General features: G+C 36.7%; 1 protein-coding gene across 4 annotated transcripts; it reads left to right on the forward strand.

The window, feature by feature from the left end:
* Positions 1 to 10,890: 10,890 nt before the first annotated feature.
* On the forward strand, positions 10,891 to 24,688 carry MSANTD4 (Myb/SANT DNA binding domain containing 4 with coiled-coils). Of its 4 annotated transcripts, none has more exons than XM_081239056.1 (4): positions 10,891 to 11,005; positions 11,283 to 11,412; positions 21,246 to 21,863; positions 22,215 to 24,688. In XM_081239056.1, the coding sequence occupies exons 3-4, from the start codon at positions 21,402 to 21,404 to the stop codon at positions 22,788 to 22,790; spliced, it is 1,038 nt and encodes a 345-aa protein (XP_081095182.1). In that variant the 5' UTR covers positions 10,891 to 11,005; positions 11,283 to 11,412; positions 21,246 to 21,401; the 3' UTR covers positions 22,791 to 24,688. The 4 variants fall into 4 exon arrangements, with proteins under 4 accessions (XP_081095182.1, XP_081095181.1, XP_081095180.1 ...); XM_081239055.1 differs by lacking the exon at positions 11,283 to 11,412 and adding an exon at positions 20,599 to 20,679; XM_081239054.1 differs by lacking the exon at positions 11,283 to 11,412.
* The last annotated feature ends 289 nt before the right edge of the window (positions 24,689 to 24,977 follow it).

Below are 24,977 nucleotides of genomic sequence, written 5' to 3' on the forward strand. Positions count from 1 at the left end.
CTCAAAACATACCTAGAGACAAATGAAAACAAAAACAAGACAATCCAAAACCTATGGGATGCAGCAAAAGCAGTTCTGAGAGGGAAGTTTATAGAGATACAAGTTTACCTCAGGAGACTAGAAAAATCTCAAATAAACCACCTAAACTTACACCTAAAGCAACTAGAGAAAGAAGAACAAAAAAAACACAAAGTTCATAAAGATCAGAGACATAATAAATGAAATAGAGTCTAAGACAACAATAGAAAAGATCAATGAAACTAAAAGCTGGCTCTTTGAAAAGATAAACCAAATTGATAAACCATAGGGCAGACATATCAAGAAAAAAAGGGAGAAGGCCCAGATGAATAAAATTAGAAATGAAAAAGGAGAAGGGACAACTGACACACCAGAAATAAAAGGGATCATAAGAGACTACTATGAGCAACTATACACCAAAAAAATGGACAACCTAGAAGAAATGGACAAATTCTTAGATAGGTAGAATCTCTTAAGACTGAAACAGGAATAAATAGAAAATATGAACAGACCAATTGCCAGTACTGCAAGTGTATCAGTAATTTAGAAACTACCAACAAAAAAAGTCCAGGACCAGATGGCTTCACAGGTGAATTCTACCAAACATTTATAGAAGAGTTAAAACGTATCCTTCTGAAAATATTCCAAAAAAAATGCACATGAAGGAACATATCTGAACTCATTTCATGAGGCCCCTATCCTCTTGATACCAAAACCAGACAAAGATAAAACACAAAATAGAAAATTCCAGGCCAGTTGGTACAAAAATCTTCAACAAAATACTAGCAAATCAAATCCAACAATACATTAAAAGGATCACACACCATGATCCAGTGGGATTTATCCCAGGGATGCAAGGATTTTTCAATATCTGCAAATTAATACACCACATTAACAAATTGAAGGATAAAAACAATTTGATCATCTAGATAGATGCAGAAAAAGGTTTTGATAAAATTCAACATCCACTTATGATAAGAACTCCAGAAAATGGGCATAGAGGGAACATAACTCAGCATAATAAAGGTCATATATGACAAACCCACAGCTAACATCATACTCAGGGATGAATAGCTGAAAGCATTCACTCTAAGGTCAGGAACAAGACAAAGATGTCCACCCTCGCCACTTTTATTCAACATAGATTCGGAAGTCCTAGCTACAGCGATCAGAGAGGAAGAACAAATAAAAGGAATCCATATTGGAAAGGAAGAAGTAAAACTATCACTGTTAGAGCAAAAAATTTTACAGTTTGCATGGAAACACAGAAGACCACAAATAGCCAAAGCAATCTGGAGAAAGGAAAACAGACCTGGAGGAATCAGGCTCCCTGACTTCAGACTATAGTACAAAGCTAATCAAAATGGTATGGTACTGGCACAGAAACAGAAATATAGATCAGTGGAACAGGATAGAAAGCCCAGAGATAAACCCACGCACCGATGGACACCTAATCTATGATGAATGAGGCAAGAATATACAATGGAGAAAAGACAGTCTCTTCAATAAGCAGTACTGGGAAAATTGGACAGCTAAATGTAAAAGAATGAAATTACAACATTCTCTAATACCATATACAAAAACAAACTCAAAATGGATTAAAAACCTAACTGTAAGCCCGGGTACTATAAAACTCTTAAAGGAAAACATAGGAAGAACACTCTTTGACAAAAATCGCAGCAAGATCTTTCATGATCCACCTCCTGGGGAAATAAAAATAAAAACATAAATAAAGAAATGGGACCTAATTAAACTTTAAAGCTTTTATACAGCAAAGGAAACTACAAACAAAAGAAAACCACAGCCCATAGAATGGGAGAAAATATTTGCAAATGAAGCAACTGACAATGGATTAATCTTCAAAATATGCAAACAGCTCATGCAGCTCAATATCAAAAAAACCGACAACCCAATCAAAAAATGGGTGGAAGATCTAAATAGACATTTTTCCAAAGAAGACAAACAGATGGCTAAAAAGCACATGATAAGTTGTTCAATATCGCTAATTACTAGAGAAATGTAAATCAAAACTACAATGAGGTATCACCTCACAGTGTTCAAAACAGCTATCATCAAAATGTCTACAAATGGGGCTTCCCTGGTGGTGCAGTGGTTGAGAGTCTGCCTGTCGATGCAGGGGACATGGGTTTTTGCCCCGGTCTGGGAAGATCCCACATGCCGCGGAGCAGCTGGGCCTGTGAGCCATGGCTGCTGAGCCTGCGCGTCTGAAGCCTGTGCTCTGCAACGGGAGAGGCCACAACAGTGAGAGGCCCACGTACCCACCCCCCCAAAAATGTCTACAAATGATAGATGCTGACGAGGGTGTGGAGAAAAGGGAACCCTCCTACACTGTTGGTTGGAATGTAAACTGGTACAGCCACTATGGAGGACAGTATGGAGGTTCCTTTAAAAACTGAAAACAGAGGTACCATATCATCCAGCAATCCCACTCCTGGGCATATATCTGGAGAAAACCATAATTTGAAAAGGTACATGCACCCCAGTTTCATTGCAGCACTATTTACGATAGCCACGAGGTGGAAGCAACCTAAATGTCCATCGACAGAGGAATGGATAAAGAAGATGTGGTACATATATACAATGGACTATTACTCAGCCATGAAAAAGAATGAAATAATGCCATTTGCAGCAACATGGGTGGGCCTAGAGATTGTCATACTGAGTGAAGTAAGTCAGACAGTGAAGGGCAAATATCATACGATATCACAACAGTACAAATGAACTATTTACAAATCAGAAACAGAGTCACAGATGTAGAGAACAAACTTATGGTTACCAGTGGGGGAAAGAAGGGGAGGGATAAATTGGGATATTGGGATTGATATATACACACTACTATATATGAAATATTGAATAGATAACTAATAAGGACCTACTGTATAGCATAGGGAACTCTACTCAATACTCTGTAATGGCCTATATAGGAAAAGAACCTAAAATCGAGTGGATATATGTATATGTATAACAGATTTACTTTGCTGTACACCTGAAACTAGCACAACATTGTAAATCAACTATACTCCAATAAAAATTAAAAAAAAAACAAAACAAAGGAGGGTGGGGAGACAGGCAAATTAGTAGGTAGGTGTGTAGATAATCCTTGCTTCACTGTTCCCCCAGCCTTCATTGTTCATTCCATTTCATGTCTCCTCCCATCTTTATGCTAAATGTTTAGTATTTTCGGAAGGCATTGTGAATGTGAGCAAATTGAGGATTCAGGGAGGGGAAGGGGAATAATTAGTTGTGAAGTGATACTGTAAGCAGAACTGTGAAGAAAATTTGAATGTATTTATTTCTTAAAAAAAACTTTAAAGATATGAAGAAAAAAGTGTCACTGTTTGCAGATGACATGATACTATGCATAGAAAATCCTAAAGATGCTAGATACTAGAGCTCATCAATGAATTTTGTAAAGTTGTAGGATACAAAATTAATATACAGAAATCTGTGCATTTCTATATGCTAACAACAAACTATCAGAAAGAGAAATTAAGGAAAGAATTCCATTTACCATTGCATCAAAAAAATAAAATACCTAAGAATAAACCTACCTAATGAGGCAGAAAGTTCTGTATTCTGAAAAATATAAGACGCTGATGAAAGAAATTGATGATGACACAAACAGATGGAAAGATATACTATGTTCTTGGATTGAAAGAATCAATATTGTTAAAATGACTATACTACTCAAAGGCAATGTACAGATTCAATGCAATCCCTATCAAATTACCAATGGTGTTTTTCACAGAACTAGAACAAAAATATTTTTAATCTGTATGGAGGCACAAAAGACCCTGAATAGCCAAAACAATTTTGAGAAAGAAGAATGGAGCTGGAGGAATCATGTTTCCTGACTTCAGACTATACAACAAAGCTATAGTAATCAAGACATTCTGTTACTGGCAGAAAAACAGGCACATAGATCAATGGAACAGTATAGAAATCCCAGAAATAAACCCACACACCTATGGTCTATTAATCTACGACAAATGAGGCAAGTATATACAATGGAGAAAAGACAGTGTCTTCAATAAGTGAGCTGGGAAAACTGGACAGCTACGAGTAAAAGAATGAAATTGAAATATTCTCTAATACCATATACAAAAATAAACTCAAAATGGATTCAAAAGCTAAGAAAGACCGGATACTATAAAACTTCTATAGGAAAACACAGGCAGAACAGTGTTTGATACAAATCGCAGCAATACCTTTTTGTATCTGTCTCTTAGAGTAATGGAAATAAAAACAAATATAAACAAATGGGACCTAATTAAATGTAAAATCTTTTGCACAGCAAAGGAAACCATAAACAAAATGAAAAGACAACCTACAGAATGGGAGAAACTATTTGCAAATGATGTGACCAACAAGGCATTAATTTCCAAAATATACAAAGAGCCTACACAGCTCAATATAAACTAAACTAGACTCTATGACTCATTTTCCCTAACTATAAACCCCTTTAAAGAGATAATACATGTGAAGTACTTAATAGTGTCTAGTATTTAGTTAGTGTCCAGCAATTGTAGTAGTTGTTACATTTTTTAGCTGGGAATTATGGAAATGGAAGGAATTCAGAATTCAGAAAGGACATAACATGGGTCTATTATGTTTTATGTTTTTTGTCTTTTGTTTCTCAAATCATGAAGTTTTCTAGAAATCAAATAATTTGATATAGAAGACCATGCTATTTGAACAGGCAGAACATGACTCTGAAGTAGAACACCATATAGTGGAAAGAACCTAGAGCAGGAGCTGGCAGACTTCTGATGTGGTCTCCGATTAGCTACTAATTAGTTACTAGATAAGCCACAAATAACTCTGGACAGGCTTTCTCTTTTGGAAAATGGAGATTAAAAGATAACATCTTGAGAACAGAAATGAAAGGATACACACTATAAATAAAAGCATGATAATAAAATAGTCTTTTAATTGATCTTTTCATGAAGTTAAAAATTATTTTGAAAAATGATTTATCATTAGGATCCCCCTATCTACCTTATCAACTATGGTTTAAATATGTATTTTCATATCTTGTACTGGCATATATATGAATGGTGTAATGTGTTAAATAGTATAAAGACAGTGTTGTATGCTTGTAAATGTGGGATAAGTTAACATTTGAGGCACTGCTTATTTCTGGATCTTGTGAAATGCTTTTTCCCCAAAAAGTCTTGCCAGGAACCACTACTCCTGTCTTTAAAACATTTAAATAAGTTGAGTAACCAAAGGCAAGTTCCAACTTAGGATCCTATTTACATTTGTGTTATTGTTACTGCATATTGATCACAACCACTATTACTCCCCATAAACAAATAATTTGTGAATAGGAAAAAAAATCGAGAACAAAGTTTTCTCACAGACAATACAGGCTGTGGTGTTTAGCAGAAGGCATTCCACGGAAACTGGTGAAGAAGTGAAGTAAAAGCAATGAGAAATGTAGTATAGAAAAGCTTATATAAAATAGATAACTAATAAGGACCCACTGTATAGCACAGCGAACTCTACCTAGTACTCTGTAATGGCCTATATGGGAAAAGAATCTAGAAAAGAGTGGATATATGTATATGTATAACTGATTCACTTTGCTGTAACCTGAAACTAATACAACATTGTATATCAACTATGAGCCAATAAAAAGTTAAAAAAAAAAACCTTTCAGTCAGCTGCTAACCAATGAGAGATTCATTGACTAAGGCTACTGTTCAGAGGAATTATATGACTATTGTCCATCCCACAACCTGAAATCTAAATTTGTTTGGGAATAAACTGTGAATTCAAGGTCTTTGCTAGGTGCTGGGGCAAAAGAAAGACATGATCACTGCCGTTGAGGAGCTTACAATACAGCCCAACAAATGTTAGGAGAAAGACAGTGTTTTGTGGGGACACTTTTGTTATCCCTCTACTTCACTAAAATCTTTTCAAACGTTTTGGCATCTTTAAAACTATCTCCTTGCAAGTAGTGCAAGGAGACTTATTTTTTAAGTGAGTTGAGGAAAGAGAACTGGCCAGTGATTTTTGGAGTTTGGAGCTCCCAACTCCAAAAATCTGTGAGATTCTTATAAAAGGAACTCAAGAATACACATCCATTTTGAGTGATGTTACAGCATGGGGTTTAAATGTAGCCTAACTGGGTTTAAATTCTAGCCCTGCCACTTACTAATTCTGCAAACTTGGAAAGATACTTAACATCATTTTGCCTCAGTTTCCTCATCTAAAAAATGTGAGGAATACCAGTAGACTTCCTACTTAGGGTTATCATAATAGTCTAATAGATTAATGTAAATGAAGCCCTTAGATCAGTGCTTAGCACAGAACAGTCTTCAAAACTTATTTTTTAAATGAGTTGAGGAAAGAGAACTGGCCCGTGATTCTTGGAGTTTGGAGCTCCCAACTCCAAAAATCTGTGAAATTCTTATAAAAGGAAATAAAATGCACATACATAAGCACAACCAAGAGGTTATGAAAATTCACAATTTCTCAAACTGAGAAAACAGTATGATCAAGCTTTACTATTAAAATGAAATTTATGCATATGTTTTTCTGTTGATACATGATGTAAAAAAGGCTAGATCAATGTTCACTAAATATTAAGGGTGTATTTGGGATGGGGAGTTAAAATATAGGCTTTTTCACATAAATAAAACTCATTCTGCAGGGGACTCAAAGAAACAGGTGGTCATCCTACAAAAGTGCTAAAATTGTTATTCAACAAGAGGCCTCTGACTGTTGAACAGGAGAGATAAACCAGAAGTGATTTTTAAAAATGAGCTCCAAATAGATAGTCAGCAGGGCACATATTCCAAATTACAAGAATAGATTTGCAACTGATATGGTTCTTTCATGGGCAACTCCATGTATAGGTGTACTGGAATGAAGAAAAGAATGAGATATATACATATATGTGTGTGTGTATTTTTTAAATTCTACACTTTCTTCCTTTTTGTTTTTTTCTTTTTTTTAAAATTTATTTATTTTATTATTTATTTTATTTTTGGCTTTGTTGGGTCTTCGTTGCTGTGTGCGGGCTTTTCTCTAGTTGAAGAGAGCAGGGGCTACTCTTCATTGCGGTGCGTGAGCTTCTCATTGCAGTGGCTTCTCTTGTTGTGGAGCATGGGCTCTAGGCACACGGGCTTCAGTAGTTGTGGCTCGCAGGCTCTAGAGTGCAGGCTCAGTAGTTGTGGCCCACGGGCTTAGTTGCTCCGCGGCATGTGGGATCTTCCTGGACCAGGGCTTGAACCTGTGTCCCCTGCATTGGCAGGTGGATTCGTAACCACTGAGCCACCAGGGAAGCCCCAGAATGATATTAAAAAATTTTTTTTAATGATTCTCCTAATAACCATTGACCTATAGTATTTCATAGGCTATTCCAGTAGAAACCAAACCTCCCACCATAAATAAAAATGGCAACCTAACCACAGCTGATGCTGGTTGGAATGCCAGAAACCATTTGACTTCTCAAGATTTGACCAAACTGATCTTTGAAACTAAAATTTTCCATCCCTACCTCTTGCTATAATGATTACCATTTAAAAATAGCTTGTGTTCTAACACTTCCTATTTTTCCCAGTTATAACAAAATCAAAATCTAAAGGAAATTAATTGCAACAATTTCTATAGGAAACATATGGGCTTTCCATTCAATGTAAATTTTTTAGAAACATGAAATTTGCTGGTGAAAAGTTTTCAGTGTTATTTTACAAACCATTATAACTTACCTGATGGATGATAAAAACTGCAAGCAATATTATCACAGAGGACAAAACAGAGTGAGTTTTCTTTTGTCAGTTTTCAGGTCAATTCATCAAATATAATTTTGTCAGACTAAGTGCCGGGTAATGTGCTATGTGCTGAAGATAAAAAGGTAAAAGGTAATATCAATACTGAATGATATCTAAATAGAACATGTATAGGTGTAAAACTCATATGAAAAAGGAAAAGATCTGTTCTAACATTGTCAAGGAAGAGTTGGTTTTAAAGGGGAATAAGAGTGTGTCGTAAGGACAAGGAGGAAGCAGTACCTGTGCCAAGGAAGAAGAAACAGCATGTGCAAAGACAAAAATGGAGACTGAAAACAGCATTGATACAGTTAAGTGCAACTGTTGGTATATAATAAAGGTTATAACATGTTCACTGGGTTATTTTTTTCTTAACTAAACTGTGTCTGGAAGAAAGAAAAAGTGATTTTTTTCTTTCCCTTTGGTTAAATAATAAGCAATGAAATAGAAAGATTTTTGTTAACAGTTATATTCTTATTGTGGCCAGGCACAGTCTAGAACAGCATTGTCTAATAGAAATATAATGCCAACCACATATATAAGTTTAAATTTCCTATTAGTCTCATTTTAAAAAGTAAAAAATTCACAGGTAAAATTAATTTTAATAATATATTTTCCTTAATCCAATTATGCAAAATATTATAATTTCAACTTATCAATATAATCAATATGAAAATGATCAATGAGGCATTTTACATTTTTATATTAAATCTTTAAAATCCTGTATATACTTTACACTTACAGCACATCTCAATTCACATGTTAATTTTTTATTAGAAATATTCAATCTGTACTTAGATTTCAAAAAATTTATAGTTGAAAAAGTAGATTCACATAACTCAAGTTTCCCAAACATGTGTAGACATTATGCAGTAACTGAATTGAGTACCAGTTTTTAAATTTAAAATTAAACACAACTAAAATTCAGTTACTCAGTTGTAGTAGCTACATTTCAAGGGCTCATCAGGCTTGTTCAAGTGGCTACTGCAGTTGAACAACCCAGTTCTAGAATAAATGTTAGGTCAAATCTCTAGCCTGAAATTACTATTACAAAAATCAAATCAGTAAGCAGACTATCAGGTTGGTAATGAGGTACTAATATTAGGCATTTTGGATTACGTTTCATCTCTCCCTTGTTGGTCCATGTCTACCCGGACAAAATACAGATGAGAAAAAATAGTGAGGGTATCTAGAAAAGATCTTGCAATCAGCAAGGAGACTGAGGTTAATTGGAGGAAGCTTAAGAGTTCATGATATAAAAGCAGAACGTTCCTAATACTTACTGACTTACTAGGCCTTAACCCTGTTACTGAAGTAAATAAATAGATTCAAGTAGTAGACAGACTCTGAAAGGGTCAGAGAGAAAGAGTCTGGTCATAATAAGGATGGATAGTTCTCTTGCCTTCTCACTACACTCACCCAAAAAACATCCACTATAAACGAAACCCCAAAATATAAAAAACAAGTTCTTATATTTTTCCAAAAGCAAAAAAAATCTTTTGTTCTACTTAGGCCAAGTTATAGACATGCTTCTTTCACAAAGTCATAGGTAAAAATATGAAAGACTAAACTAATTGTTACATTTCAAAGAGCATTATTTCATAAATACTTCTATTTTATGGAAGAGAGTTCCTCCAGGAATATTGAGCAAGTATTCACGATTCACCCAGAATATTCCATTATTTATTTACCAAATCTCTTTTGAGTGACTATTATATTTGAGGCACTGTGCTAGGCAAAGAAATTTCAGCAGTGAACAAGAAACACCTGCCCGCACGGAATGTGTGATAAGAGCCATCAGAGGAAAGGTACTATGATGGGAGCATGCTGGAGTAGTTTGCCAGATTTAGCAAATGAAAATACAGGATGTCAAATATTGAATGGGGCATAGTTATACTAAAAATTATTTGTTATTTATCTGAACTTCGAACTTAGTTGAGTATCCTCTCTTTTATCTGGCAAACCTACATTAGAGGGACAACTTGGAAGTGGAGATAGTGTGAATGGAGAGAAAGGAAGGCTTCCTGGGCATAGCAGGGAATAGGCAGGAAGAAATCATTCCAGGTGGAAACAATGCAATGCAAACTAAGTCCCAAGGCCACTGTCAAATCTAGGAACTAACAGAAGCAAAGTAATTGGGGTAAGGAAGAAGGAAAACGAAAGAGGAGGAATGTTGATGAAAGATATGCCTGAGAGAAAAACAGAAGAAACTCTTGTAAAGAGTTTATACTTTATCATAAGATGAGTGCGGTTCCACTAAAGAACTTTAAGCAGCCTGTCTTGGCTACAGTGTGAACAATGGACTACAGTCGTACTGGCAGGATAACTGACAGACCAGAACAAAGGCAATAGAAAGACCCATTAGTAACACCGTAACTTGAGATGGCAGCGAAAGAGGCAACTGCAAAGGGGATAGAGAAGAGGACTGAGAGTGAGGAAAACCAGGAGAAGCATTAGGGAAATCAAATGAAGAAAGGTCAACAAGTCAAATATTTTTTGAGGAGGTAAGATAAGGACAGAGAAGTGATGCCTAGATTTAGCCGTAAGGAAATCACCAGTGAGCTTTGGCAGGGGCAGCCTCAGAGGAATGATTTTGAGGCCAAACTAGGTCACAGTTGTCTGAGCAGAAGGTGATGCTGGACTAGGGACCAGCTGGGGCAACGGAAGGATCCCACTTCCTCTTTGCCCTTTTAACAGGTAAGGGTCAGGATAGGAGTAGAGTTTGGGGACGGAACGACCTGTGTCCCAATCTGGCGGAACAGCCAGCGGGCTGATCGCTAGGGGCCAATCCTTTCCTAGAGGTCTTGATTGACAGAGCCGCGCGCCAAAGACTGAGCTTGAACGGGAGGCCATGAGTCACAAGGGGCGGAATTCCAGGGCACTAACCCGGAACGGTTTGGGACTCGATTTCCTCTGTGAGGAAGACCTAGGGCGGGCCCTCTGCTAGAATGGCAGTATCCTCCGGGCCAATGGACGAACCTCGTTAAACGAGCGGCAGCCACGCCAGCCAATGGTTTAGCGGTAGGAGGTGGGCGAAGTCAGTGGGCGGGGAATTAATGAAGCGTCTTTTTTGCCACCCTACCCTCACACACCCCAGAGGCGAGCGTGGGGAGGTTCGGCGAGCTTGGGGACGTTCGGCGAGCGTGGGGAGGTTCGGCGAGCGTGGGGAGGTTCCGCCAGCGTCGTAGGTGAGCCGTTGCGTCGCGGAGGAGGCTACTAGGGAAGTGGAGGCTCCGCGGCCGGTGGGTGCTAGCGTGGCAGCGTCAGGTAGCTGCCCCCCCGCTGCCGGCTCTGGACCTGGCCCTGCGGCGTAGCAGACTACGACGTTCAGGAGAAATACCAGTCGCAGCTGCCGCCTGACCTGGGAGGGTAGGGAGGGCTCAAGCCGCTGAAACAAGGCTGCGAAAGTTTTTCGGCCGCCCAGTCGCGACTCTAGTTTAATTTGAGGAGCGGGGACTCTTCCAGGTTGCCCCACATCCTACCAGGTGCAGCCGTTGCCCTGTGGCCGAGTCATGGGCGCGCCCCCTACTCCTGGCTGGCCTCCCAGGAATTCAGCCTTCCTGGATTCTCCCAAGGGGCTGCTCCAAAGGAAGAGGTGGGGAGTGAGAGATACTTTATTAATATGATAACCGGCGACACTTAAGTAAACTTTAATCATTTACCTACCACAACTTATAGAGAAGAGCGTCCTATTCGGCAGGAAAGTGAATTTCCTTTAAGAATATGGTGGCAACGGTAGGGTGCGGGGTTGGGGGGAGGTGGGGAGCACACTTCCAAGAGGATTGGGGTGGGGGTTGGGGGAAGTTTGTAGACTTTGTGATGTTTTTCTTCTTGAACAGCCTAATGAGTTTACCTAAAAAAAATGTTGGACCCAGAATTTACTGCCTGATTTAACTCAGACCTCTTACTTCTGTCTTATCGTGCAATATTTAGGAACTTCATTCTTAAGTATTAGTCCTTGAAAAAAATTGCCCAGGTATAATATGCCATTGGTGGTACACCATCTTCACAAGGATTACCTAAGTGAACTACTTATACCTATTTCCAACCAGGAAAGAATTATTGTGAAATGGGATTTCAGGAAAATGGCTGTTCTCTGTGATTGGGCATGGAAGAACTATGAATTTTTTAGAGGTTGCAACTACTAAATTCCCTTTTGTAAAGATAGGGAAGAAAACCAATATGAAAGGGATAGTGTTTGACATCTAAAATGGCATCTTTTCATATTTTGTGAGGTGTTTAGCCCTAGCACCAAGAATATGTGCCTGGCACATAGTAGGAGTTTGATAAATATTTGAGTAAATTATTGGGTAATGGATGATGAAAATCTAAGCTGTTACATGAGTACCAAAATGTAAAGGAGAAGAGAGAAAAAAGAAATTCCTGGAAACATAGCTTAGTTTCTGTTCATGCAAGCATAGCTACCAAATTTCAACTCAAGTTTGCTTTGATTTGGGTACTGTCTTAACACTAATCAGATGTCAAAGATTTTCACACACTTAAGCCATGACTGACTGGAAACCTAAGATACATTTTGATGTCAATTTCAGTGAGGTAAAAAAATGTGTGTTAAAGTGCATTTTGTTGAGAGTTCCCTGGTAGTCTAGTGGTTAGGGTTCCGCGGTTTTACTGCTGTGACCCAAGATTCCCTGGTCAGGGAACTCCGCAAGCCGTGCCTCCCGGCCAAACATTTAAAAAAATTAAAAAATAAAGTGCATTTTGTCAATGAAATAGTTCATCAGTTTAGCATAGAACAGTCAGGGACAAAGGGATACCACTTTTGTAGGATAGAGATATGGAGTTACAAAATTGTTGGGGGGTGGAAACAGGATATGCACATAACAGCAACTGCTGCCAAAATTTTAAGAGTGTATTGACTCAAGCATAGTTTTAAAAGGATTGTTATTTTTATCATTACAAAATTGATCTCAGGTTCTAAGAGCAGCAAAATCTCATTATGGATTTGTGCCTAAATTAGGATTCTCTTGACAACTGCAATCATTGTTTATTATTATGCACTTGTATTTTGCACGTTATAGTTTGTATATTATTACAGTAACATTGCCTCCATATAAAAGGTATATTGCTTGAATTTCAAAAATATGTGAATTTTCACAGATATATTTGCCTCTTATAGTAAGTTTTTGAACAAAGAATAAGTTCTTACAAGCCAACATTAAAGATTTGCTGACATTTGGCCCCAACCTAGCTATCCAGCTTTGATTCCTGATACTTCTGCCATTTATTACTGTCCCTCATTATTCTATTTGTTTTTTAAGACCCAAATCAAGTGCTAATTCCTTCTCACAACCTCCCTTGATCCCACCAAAGATTTCTCCTTCTGAACACCCAGGGTATTCTGTTAATAACTTCTCTTGTTGCACTTTTCTTACATTCACATTATTCATCGAGTAAAGAAATATTCACTTACTATGTCCAGACTATACTAGGAAATGGATAATAGCTGGTATTTGTTAAGGGCTTAAGCTTCTTGACTGGATTATCTCATTTAATTCTCAAAACATCGTGAGGATTATTCTATTATTTTTCCCATTGATAATTTAGGAAATAAGTTTAAAAGGTTAAGTAATTTGCTTAAGATCACAGAGCTTCTAAGTGGTGGAATTAATATATAAGCCTACGTAGTCCGTATTCAAACTTGACATTTACAGTCTCCATTAAATTTTTTTCATGTAAATTTTATGTGTATGTTTTACTTAATTATAAATTATTTGATAGAAATAATATATTCATCTTTGATCCCTTATTGCTCCTAATGTAAAGTAAGTGATTATAATATAGCCTGATAGTGGAAGCATGTAGCAGGGACATTAGATTTAGATTAATGGGAACAGTGAAGGTGCTGAGGATGAATAGTCACTGGCCAGATAAAAGAGCTGAGACCATGAGAATTGGGAGCATGTGCCAAAGGAATACATGTATGATAGTCCTAAGGTAGGGGTCATGAAAGCTAGAACTGGGCTGTCCAATACAGTAGCCGATAGGCATAGATTGCTATTGAGCACTTGAAGTGTGGCTAGTCCAAAATACTCACTGGATTTTGAAGACTTAGTAGAAAAAAAGAATGTAAAATGTCTCGATTGCTTTTTATATTGTTTAAATATTGAAGTAATAATATTTTGGTATATTAGTTTAAATAACGTATCATAATTAATTTTTACCTGTTTCTCTTTACTTTTTTTTAATGTGGCTACTAGAGGATTTAAACTTATATATGTGACTCTCATTATATTTGTATGGAACAGCACTGATCCAGAATTTAGAGGAATTTCAGAATGACATACTGTGTGTGCCCATACTGACGTGTATTGGAGAGGGTGGGTTGGGAAAGTATGTTTGGGGTTAGTATTGGAGGTGATAAAATTGGCAAAGGTAGATATGAAGATATATAGGTAGGACTCAGGGTTTGTAATAGGGAGAGAGAGAGTAAGACTAGGGAGAGTAAATTTACCTCTGAAATGTGTACAAAGCCTTTGAAAGGTTTTAAGCACTCAACACATATTTGTTGAATGAAGCATTGTGTCTTAATCACTCAATCGTAATGGATGTTTCCAATGTATATTCCTAGTTCAATCCTAATTCTAATAAAGATATGGCTAGCTGTCTAAAGACTTACAAGAAAGTTTGGTTCTCTAAAGAGAGCAGTCCATTTCTACTTAAGTCTAAATTGACTTAGCTTGTATTCCTTTGATTTATTCCCAACACATAGGAGTGTGAATTGGTTCTTACAATTAGACATATTCCTCTTCCACCTGACATGGCTTTCTCCTGGGCATATTTTTCCGAAAAGAGTCCAGCTTTGTCTGTGTTGTAAGTCTTGTGGCAGATGAAGCCTTAATGATCTCTGAAGGGAAATTTCTTAGCAGCTACAACATTTTTACTCCATCTTGCCTCTCTGTACACATTTGAGCAAGTAGACTTTTAACACTGATTCTCTAGCGGGGTGCTTCTCAATACTGGCTGCAAATGAGAATCACCTGGAGAAGATTTTTAACTTTATTGAAGAATAATTGGTAAATATAATTGTATATGTTTAAAGTATACAGCATGATGATCGATATACCTAATACATTATGGAATGATTACCAAGATAGAGATAATTAACACATCCATTATCTCAAATAGTTAACTCTGTGTGTGTTTATGTGTTGAGAATGCTTAATATCTGCTAGAGCACTTTTTAAACTCCCAATGCCTAGCAGTATTTTAAGATTGTTTTAATTGCTTAGAGATAGGGACTGGTTATAAGAATTTTTTAAAAGCTCCCTAGGTGATTTTGATGTGCTGTAGATCTGTACTAGTATATGCTATTGAGTTCTTAGAATGTGTTTAGTAAAAAGTGAGATGTGCTCTAACTGTAAAATATACACTGGATTCAAAGACTTAGTAGCAAAACAAGAATGGAAACTCCCTCATTAATCATTTTTACATTGACCATATATTGGAAAGATAATATATTGAATTTATGGGGTTAAATATGTTAAAATTAATTCTACATTTTTTTTTTTGGTTTCGTTTCATTTTTGCTTTTCTGAGGCTACTAGAAGATTTTAAATTACATGTGTGGATCCCTATTTGTATTGGTGTAGTCCAAGGACCAGCAACATCAACATCATTTGGGAATCTGTCAGAAATGTAGAATCACTGGTCCCACTCCAGACCTACTGAATCAGAATCTCTTTTTTTTTTTTTTTTGCGGTACGCGGGCCTCTCACTGTTGTGGCCTCTCCCGTTGCGGAGCACAGGCTCCGGACGTGCAGGCTCAGCGGCCATGGCTCACGGGCCCAGCCGCTCCGCGGTACGTGGGATCTTCTGGGACCGGGGCACGAACCTGTGTCCCCTGCATCGGCAGGCGGACTCTCAACCATTGCGCCACCAGGGAAGCCCCAGAATCTCATTTTAATAAGCGCTCCAGATGATTCAAATACATAAGGTTTGAGAGACAACATCTTTAGAATTTTTTCAATTTCATAATTTTTCTTCATTTTTTGTTGATTATTTTTCATTGTAGAGGGTGGTAAGTTTTTACATTCATGATTCCCTCTTTGTCTCTTCATTTGTCCTTTAGAATCATTCATATACATCTCATTTTTCTGTTTTCAATTTTCCTTTCATTTTTTAATAATTTTACATCTCAACATCTTCAACAGTCACTGCTTTTTAAATTAATGAATGGAATTAATATGCATTCATGTAATATGTGTAATATATAATGTGTTCATAAATACTTATGTACTTTTATATTCATATATGATTTTCTGGAAAACATCTCAAGAAATTATTAATATCAGTTACACTGGTTGGTGGAGAGAGATTTTCACTTAATTTTGTTCCTTTATTTAGGTTCTCTAACCATATCTATGTATTTTACTGTTTTTTTTTTAAAGTCAACAGAGATTTATGGGTATTGGGTTTATGGAACTTTAAAAAAATGTATTTTTCTGTAATAAAAATCTCTCATAAGTATATTTTTAATATAATGTTAATCACTTCAAGGTAAAATGAAACAGATGTGCTCTAGGCAAACAAACAGCTATATGACTGAGACAAACGACTGTATACATGATCCCTAGAACTGGTGGTTGGTGGTGGACAGAGTGAGTGAACCTGTTGGAGAGCATAGCATGTTCTTCTATAAATGTTCCTAAGTTGAAAACTGAGCTTGTGTGAGTATGTACACACACATAGACATATGTACACATTCCTTTTCTGGTTTTGTTGGCTTGCATTAACATAGTAAGATGTTGTGCTAAGCCATATTCATACTCTAATTGGGCATCATATTCCATTATGTAGCTGTAGTATAGTTTATTCATCCAATCCCTTATTGATGAATATTTATATTTTTACGATGCTTCTACCTTTTAAATATGACAGTGCTTTTTAAATGGTTCAAGAAGCTATTTAAATGGTCTGAAACATTCTGTATCTTTTGGAAACAAAAAGTCATCCTTAATGCATCCTAAGTAATTTGATATGGAATTTGATGTAACTTTAGCAATCTGTTCTATTTTTAAGGACATCTAACCTGCTCATCATTGGTTCATACTGCCTAAGTAGTAACATAGCCTATTTATTTAAAATTTCCTTTCAGAATTTTGTATAACTTGTTAACTGTTATGTTGTTTGGCATAGTTATAGGGTAGGTAGTTTATCTGAAGTCTTCACTTAAATCTCATAAACTGCTTCTTGCCTATATTGACTTGAGCTGCCTTTTGCTTTTAAACATACACTTTGCCCATAGCAGTTTCAGTTTTGCTAGCTGACCTTACTTGAGTTACTTTCCATTTCATTTTCTGCTCTCTTTCGCATCCCTCAATCACCGTCTTATTTTAAGTTGTATTTTTACCTCCTCCTGTTTGTTAGGCATAGTGTTATGTGTTCAGGATACTGCCTTTGGAGCAGGTGGGCTACCATCTTCCAGATCCTCATAGGGGTGGAGCAAATGGTAGAGGAAGGGGAAAGCCAAGTTTGACTGCAGTAATTCCTTGAAATATGCTGCAACCGCAACATAGGTACTAAAGAGAAGTGTATTTGGGCTGGTTTAATAATGTGTAAATCAATTTGCTTCAGTTCCTTTTTTGTGTTGCTTATAAATATAGTATTTCATGAGTATTCTTCAGTTGCCTCTAGAGAAAAGCAGAATACTTGCCCAGCCCAATTGATACCTTGAATTACATAAGGAATGTTAGGTCAGTGCTAATTAAATGTGATCCTCTAAAATTACAAGTCTTGTAGAATGTTCACTAAACTGTTGTGGGGATCAGATGTTAAAACATTCCCTTTTCTTAATTTTTATTAGGTAATATTTGAAATATGCAAAAATCATGTAGCTTTAACTGTGCTAGTAAAGTAACTCCCTGACCACTCAAAAGAAAAATGTTCTAGTTTGTAACATTTATCAATTTCTATGTTGTAAATACTGCCATCTTGGCCAGTTTCTAGTTCCCAATATGACATTACTGAATGTGGAGTTGGGAAGAGATGTGCACAATGACCTTTGCCAGCTCACATCAGCAGGCTCCAATATACCACTAATATTATAAAGCATAATGATAAAGACCCACAGACCTACCACTTGACCTATGAACTGGAACAATACCAATATTATTGTGGCCTTTCTGTTTCCTATGTCAAAATTATTTAAAGGTTTGCCTTACGTGCAATAATAGTGAACCTAATTTGCTAACTGTGTTCCAGGAACTATTCCATATTTTACTAAAACCTTTAATCCTTACAGTATCTCTATGAAGTAATAATATTATTTTACAGGTGGAATTGCACATAGGGAATTTAAATAAGGCCACACAGCTAGGAAGTGGCAGAGTCAGGATTCTAACCCAGGCAGTCTGACTGCAGAACGTGTGCTCATAACCATTACACTACACTACCTCTTTTGATGATATATTTTTTAATAGATCTTTATTGGAGTATAATTGCTTCATAATACTGTGTTAGTTTCTGTTGTACAACAAAGTGAATCAGCCATATGCATACATATATCCCCATATCCCCTCCCTCTTGAGCCTCCTTCCCATCCTCCCTATCCCACCCCTCTAGGTCATCACAGAGCACTGAGCTGATCTCCCTGTGCTATGCTACTGCTTCCCACTAGCTATTTTACATTCAGTAGTGTATATATGTCGATGCTACTCTCACTTCGCTCCAGCTTCCCCCTCCTGCCCCATGTCCTCAAGTCCATTCTCTATGTCTGCGTCTTTATTCCTGCCCTGCCACTAGGTTCATCAGTACTATTTTTTTTTTTTTTTTAGATTCCACAGATATGTGTTAGCATACGGTATTTGTTTTTCTCTTTCTGACTTACTTCACTCTGTATGACGGACTCTAGGTCCATCCATCTCACTACAAATAACTCAATTTCGTTTCTTTTTATGGCTGAGTAATATTCTATTGTATATATGTGCCACATCTTCTTTATCTATTTATCTGTTGATGGACACTTAACGTTGCTTCCATGTCCTGGTTATTGTAACTAGTGCTGTAATGAAGATTGTGGTACGTGTCTCTTTTTGAATTATGGTTTTTGTATGAATATGTTTGCTTATATTGTAGTGACAGGAGGCTTATATTTGACTATAAAGGCAGGATTTGCCTAGGGCAAGATCCAAAGTGCTGCCACTGATTATACATTCTCATTTAGTGGATTTCAATTTTATTATTAAATGTCTCAAGAAATTTTGGAAGTCTGCTTTAGGCATAGTTTGCAATCTTTTTTTGTTTTTGCATGCTTTGCCCTTTTTGTGGGTGTATGAAATTGACAGTGATTTCTTGAGAGTTTATTTTCTACTCTTTTGAACTTTTAGTTCTCTCTAGTCTCCATTTCAGCAGCAAGTAGCAGTTCAGGAGATGGTTATTCTACATCAGAGGTTAGAAACAAAAAGATGTGGTGGGTATGTTTTTGGTGATGTTATTACATACAAAGGCAGTTGAAAAAGATTACTGGAAACTTGAGAAGGAAAAAATGCATAAAAGTTTAGTGAAATCTTAAAAAAAAATACCTTTTTATTAGAGTTTAGAAATAAGGGATTTGCATCCACTTTTAAGTCCTAGAGAGAAGAGGCTCAAACAGTGATAGAAAAGATTTGTGCATTTTCTGATTAAATTTAGTTAGCCTTACTCAATTGCTGTATTTTTGCTTCAGTAGAAAATACTATTTATATTTTTAATTACCAGGGAAAAATTTTTCACTCTAATAAAAATTTTAAACTGGCAGATATTAGTTTTTAAGAGAAGAAACCATGGTAGAGTGAAACATAACTGGTTGAAACTTTGGAGAGTTTTTCTGCCTATATACAGAACTTTATCCAAACCTTCCACATAGATAAGGATCTGTTCTTTTTGAAAATTTTCTACTAAAAGGCATCTCAAAACTTAGCAACACATTTCTAAGATTTAGCTATCACAAGCTGCTAATAAAGTGGAAGGAGATGTGGCCTAAGGGAGCCTGAATTTATATCCAAGTTTGGTCATTTAACTAGCCATGTAATGTGCAAATTATTCAACTTGTCTGAATCTTGTCGTATAAATACAAATGCAAATGATGGTATCTTACATTCAGTGCTGTGGTGGGGATTAAATGACAGGACATGAAACTTAATGGATATTTGGTATTTTTTTCTTTGTATTGGCAGGAAATGTGGACCTTAACTGCCTCATCGCACCCTCTCATTTTGTAAGCAAGGGAAAAAAAATTGGCTCTGTAGCAGTGATCAGTATGTGAATTAGAAGTCATAAACCATGGTTTGTTTATATATCCCTTACTCTTTCTGAGCCCTTGTCCCCATTACATACTTTTAAATTCTCTTTTCCAAGGAAAAGACCCATTCAACATCTTTTCTAGTTTGCTAGTGTGCCTTCCCATAATGCAAAGGCTAGATAGCAGAAAAACTACATTTCCCAGCTATTGTATTGAGGATTTGGATGTGCTTTAGATTCCACCAAACAGATGCATGATTTATAAGACTCGAAATCAAAGTCTGTAAGAGAATCAGGTGTGTGAAGCATTTGTTTCACTGGTGTGAGTCAGCCCCATGGTTTTCAAACTTTAGCATGTATTAGAATCATCTGGAAGGCTTATTGAAACACACATTGCTGGATCTTGCCCCCAGAGTTCCTTATTCAAATGGTCTGGGGTGGGGCCTGAAAAGCTTACCTTTCTAACAAGTTTCAGGTACACCCTCTTTCAGAGTCTAAATTTTTTTTCCTTTTTGACATCCCAAACTAATGGTCATTTTGGCAGGTTGACTCATTTATTGATTCAAAAAGTTTATGGTATGCCTACCATATGCCAGGATCTCTGCTAGACTCTGAGGACATGATGGTGAGTAGAAATGTTGCTGTCCTCATGAAACTTCTAATGAAATGGGAAAGAGACATTCTTAGTTGTATGTTAGCACAAGTGTAACATTTAGATGAAGACAACGAGTAATTTGACTTGTCAGCAAAGGCTTCACTGAGGAGCAGATGTCTAATCTGCAAGCTGAAAGATGAGAAGGAATTAAGTAGGCTAGGCAGGGAACAATCCATTTCCTAGGCAGAGGGAACAGTGTGTGCAGAAGCCCTGAACAGGGAAAGGGATTGACAAGAATGGGCGACTGGAAGAAGGCCTTTGTAGTTAGAGTAGAAAGGATGAATTTGGGAGAGTAGAGTAGAAGTAGGGATCAAGTCAAGAGTGAATACTGGCAATTCGTTAGGAACCATTACAGCAGCCTAGGTGAGAGAAAATGGTATCTTGGACTGTGGTAATGCTGGCAGCGACACAAATATAGTCAGTTTTGAGCCATATTTAGAGGTCTTTTGTTTTTGTTTTTTTAATTATATAGCTTATTGGGTTGAAGTACATTGCAGAAGTTGCAGGTTGATTGATTTTTACTTTTTTCTCTTTAGGAATCATCCATCCTGCCTGTGCTACTGGATGAATGGAAAACTCTGATTTAAACAAAGTACTAAAAAGGAATTGTCCTTGATTTTTGTACTTCGTAGCATTCCTCAAAATTCTTTTTACATCTTCTCTTACTGTAAAAACTGCATTTAAGTTAGAAAATGAAGCAGTTGAAAAGGAAAAGGAAAAGCAATTTCAGTGTACAAGAAACTCAGACCCTTTTGAAAGAAATTACAAAAAGGAAAGAAGTCATTTTTTCCAAGCAGCTCAATACAACAATAAATGTGATGAAGCGAATGGCTTGGGAGGAGATTGCACAGTGTGTGAATGCTGTAGGAGAAGGAGAACAGAGAACAGGGACAGAAGTGAAAAGGAGGTACCTTGACTGGCGAGCACTTATGAAGAGAAAGAGGATGAAGGCGAACATTAAGCTAGTTGGTTCGGGGTTTCCCCTTCCCACATCTGATTTAGATGACTCTCTCACTGAAGAGATAGATGAAAAGATTGGATTCCGAAATGATACAAATTTTGATTGGCAAAATGTGGCAGATTTCAGGGATGCAGGTGGATCCTTAACTGAAGTCAAAGTGGAAGAGGAAGAAAGAGATCCCCAGAGTCCTGAAGTAAGTATTAGCTTGTGTGAACCCTCTTTTTATTTCTCCATTTCTGATATGAAAGTTTATTATAGACCAGGAACAGTTAAGAAATTCCCAGATTTTCAAGCTAACTTAAAAATAGTATATAACAAAATCATTCCATTTTTTTCCATCTTAATATCATCAATCTCTTTCTTCTCACCTAAGTATACTTCTCTTAATTATATATATTGATGTCAGGTAATAGTAAATATTTTTCAAAATTCAAAGTAAGTGGTTTTGTGTGCTCAAACAATACAGAAAGCTTTTAAGAAATTCTTAGACAAATTAACAACCATGAAGTATAAATAAATACTGAGAACTACTTTTCTCTTTTAGTTTGAGATTGAAGAGGAAGAAGAAATGTTGTCATCAGTCATACCAGATTCCAGGAGGGAAAGTGAGCTTCCTGATTTCCCCCACATTGATGAGTTTTTTACTCTGAATTCAACACCATCTAGGTCTGCATATGATGAGCCCCATTTGCTTGTAAACATAGAGAAACAGAAACTAGAATTGGAAAAACGACGGCTCGATATTGAGGCTGAAAGACTGCAGGTAGAGAAGGAACGCCTACAGATTGAGAAAGAGAGGCTGCGACAATTAGACATGGAGCATGAGCGGCTTCAGCTGGAGAAGGAGCGGCTGCAGATTGAAAGAGAGAAGTTGAGGTTACAGATAGTCACCTCAGAGAAACCATCTTTGGAAAATGAACTTGGTCAAGGAGAAAAGTCCATATATCAACCACAGGATATAGAAACAGAGAAGTTAAAACTTGAGAGAGAACGCTTGCAACTGGAAAAAGATAGGCTGCAGTTTTTAAAATTTGAATCAGAGAAGCTGCAGATTGAAAAGGAGCGCTTACAAGTAGAGAAAGAGAGACTACGAATGCAGAAGGAAGGACACTTGCAGTGATTTATCTAGGTCTCCATTTATCAATCGTTTGTAAACCATAGGCTTAGATAATATAAAAATGGTTGCAGGATTAGCTGTATTTTTCCTGTTTAATATTAGTGTTTTCAATAGGAAAAAGATAGTTATTTGTGGGTAATTATATGCTTAAGTAGTATATTATATAAAAACTATGTGCCCTTGCATAAACAGTATAGCAAAAACTATCGTTCTATACTCTTTAAATTAATAAAATTACATAGAGTCTTGTCTAATCTGTGCACTCAGAGTTTACAATTATGTCTGTAAAATTCTAGCTCAATAGTTCTCAACTGGGGGTGACTTTGGCTCCCAAGAGACATTTGGCGGTGTCTGGAGACATTTTTCGTTGTCAAAACTGGGCAGTGGGGCATGTTGCTACTGGCATGTAGTAGGGAGAGACCAGGGATTCCTACATCCTGCAATGCACAGGACAGCCCCCCACAAAAAAGAATGATCCAACCCAAATATCAACATTGCTGAGGTTGAGAAACCCTGTCCTAGCCTGACTGAGCACCTCTTCAGCTTTGTTTCAGTTTCAGAATATTAAAACCTCAGATATTTATGTGGGAGTTACTTAAATGGCCCAAAACTTTAACTATGAAACATTACTGTGTAGTATATTGAATATAGAAAGTAATGAAGCTTATAGGTATTTTATTCATACGTTTCCATCTGTAAATAACGTGAGAGTCAGAAAACAATGTAGGGAACATCAGAGATTGTCCAAAGTGGGTCACTTTGAGAAGCAGTTCATTCGTCTAGCTTTAGATACCACACACACTTTTTAAGCTTTAGTTAGTTACCCTTTCTTCTTTGACTCCATTGTCTCAATTGAGACAAATTTTCATTTCAACCATGTACTGAAATCTTAATGTAAGTGGTTGAAACTAGTAAAAATGTTACCAATTTAAACATGGTACCAGTAGTCAATGAGCTTGAACTCAGTAAGTGGTAATTTGATTTTTAAAATAGATAATAGCTATTTGGAACGGGGAGTGGGGGTGGGGGGAGAATGTCCTTGTATCCAATAGTAATGATGATGGTGATGAAATAATGATAGTAGCTGTGTGTTTTGAATTAGGGAATCACTTACTGCACACTACCTGACCTAATCTGTAGAAAACTGAGAGTAGTATCTATTATTATTCCTGAATCTGAGGCTTAGAAGTCATAGAGTGTGTAAATGGCTAATTTCATATATCATGATGTATTTTGTCTTTGCCCCTCCCTGTGCAACAAAGTATGTATCTTTAGTCCCTTTGGTATTTATTCTGAGACCAAGGGCTTGCTTAATTTGGTGATTTGCCTTCAGTCCCCTGAAGGTACTTCTTCCACAATCCAGGTGATTCTAATGCACACTAAAGTTGAGAATCACTGCACGAGATCACTTTGTATTTTCCCATCTCCAGGGCTGATATGTAGCCTTAGTATATCTCTTCTATTGACAGGTACTACCTTGATTCTGCATTTGGTCCTTGTTAATTTAAGAATGTCTTGAAACCATATGTGACATTTGAGTATGGGTATATAAGGAAAAAATATACTTCTTAGTTACCTTGACTTTGAAATAGTGTTATTTTTCTATAACTGAAATAAATGCTTCTACCATAAAAATAAAATTTGCCTATACTAACTATGTGAACGTTTATCATTTCAAGTGATGCTCAGTGCTATGAGGGTTGTTATCAAGCCTGGAAAAGAGCTTTATCATGGTGAGTGGGGGAAAGGGGCCTAAACATTTGTGTTAGACATTGTGCTATGTGCTTTTTCATACATTATTTTATTTGTTTCTCAATCCTGAGCTAAGTCATGTTAGCCCTACTTTTATAAGAAAGGAAATAGTGCCTCAGAATACTTGAAAAATGATATGCCAATACTGACCCAAGATTTTAGCATAAGAGCTCTAAGGAGAAGGAGTATTGAAAGTTTGTAGGTGTAGTTATAAGTATTGTAGCTTGGTCACTTGCTACTTGTGAAAGTCATTTACTCTGTGATTTGATTTCCTCGTGTAAAATGAGCGTAATGATATCTGCTCTGCCTATGCTTCATAGTTCTTTTTTTGTTAATGGTGTTGAAACAATAATATGCTATTTTAAAGGCAAGTTGATATTAGTGTTACATTTAAGATACATAGATATTAATTTCCTAGAAGTAAGCATTGAAGATAGC

This window comes from Mesoplodon bidens, assembly GCF_964165515.1.
Source record: "Mesoplodon bidens genome assembly, chromosome: 7".
NCBI classification, from domain to species: Eukaryota; Metazoa; Chordata; class Mammalia; order Artiodactyla; family Ziphiidae; genus Mesoplodon; species Mesoplodon bidens.

What these genes read in the sequence shown, in the direction of transcription:
- MSANTD4 (XM_081239056.1), top strand. Translation starts at nt 21,402, where the DNA reads ATGAAGCAGTTGAAAAGGAAAAGGAAAAGCAATTTCAGTGTACAAGAA. An exon ending in GAGATCCCCAGAGTCCTGAA is followed by an intron (nt 21,864 to 22,214) that starts GTAAGTATTAGC and finishes TTTCTCTTTTAG; the next exon opens with TTTGAGATTGAAGAGGAAGA.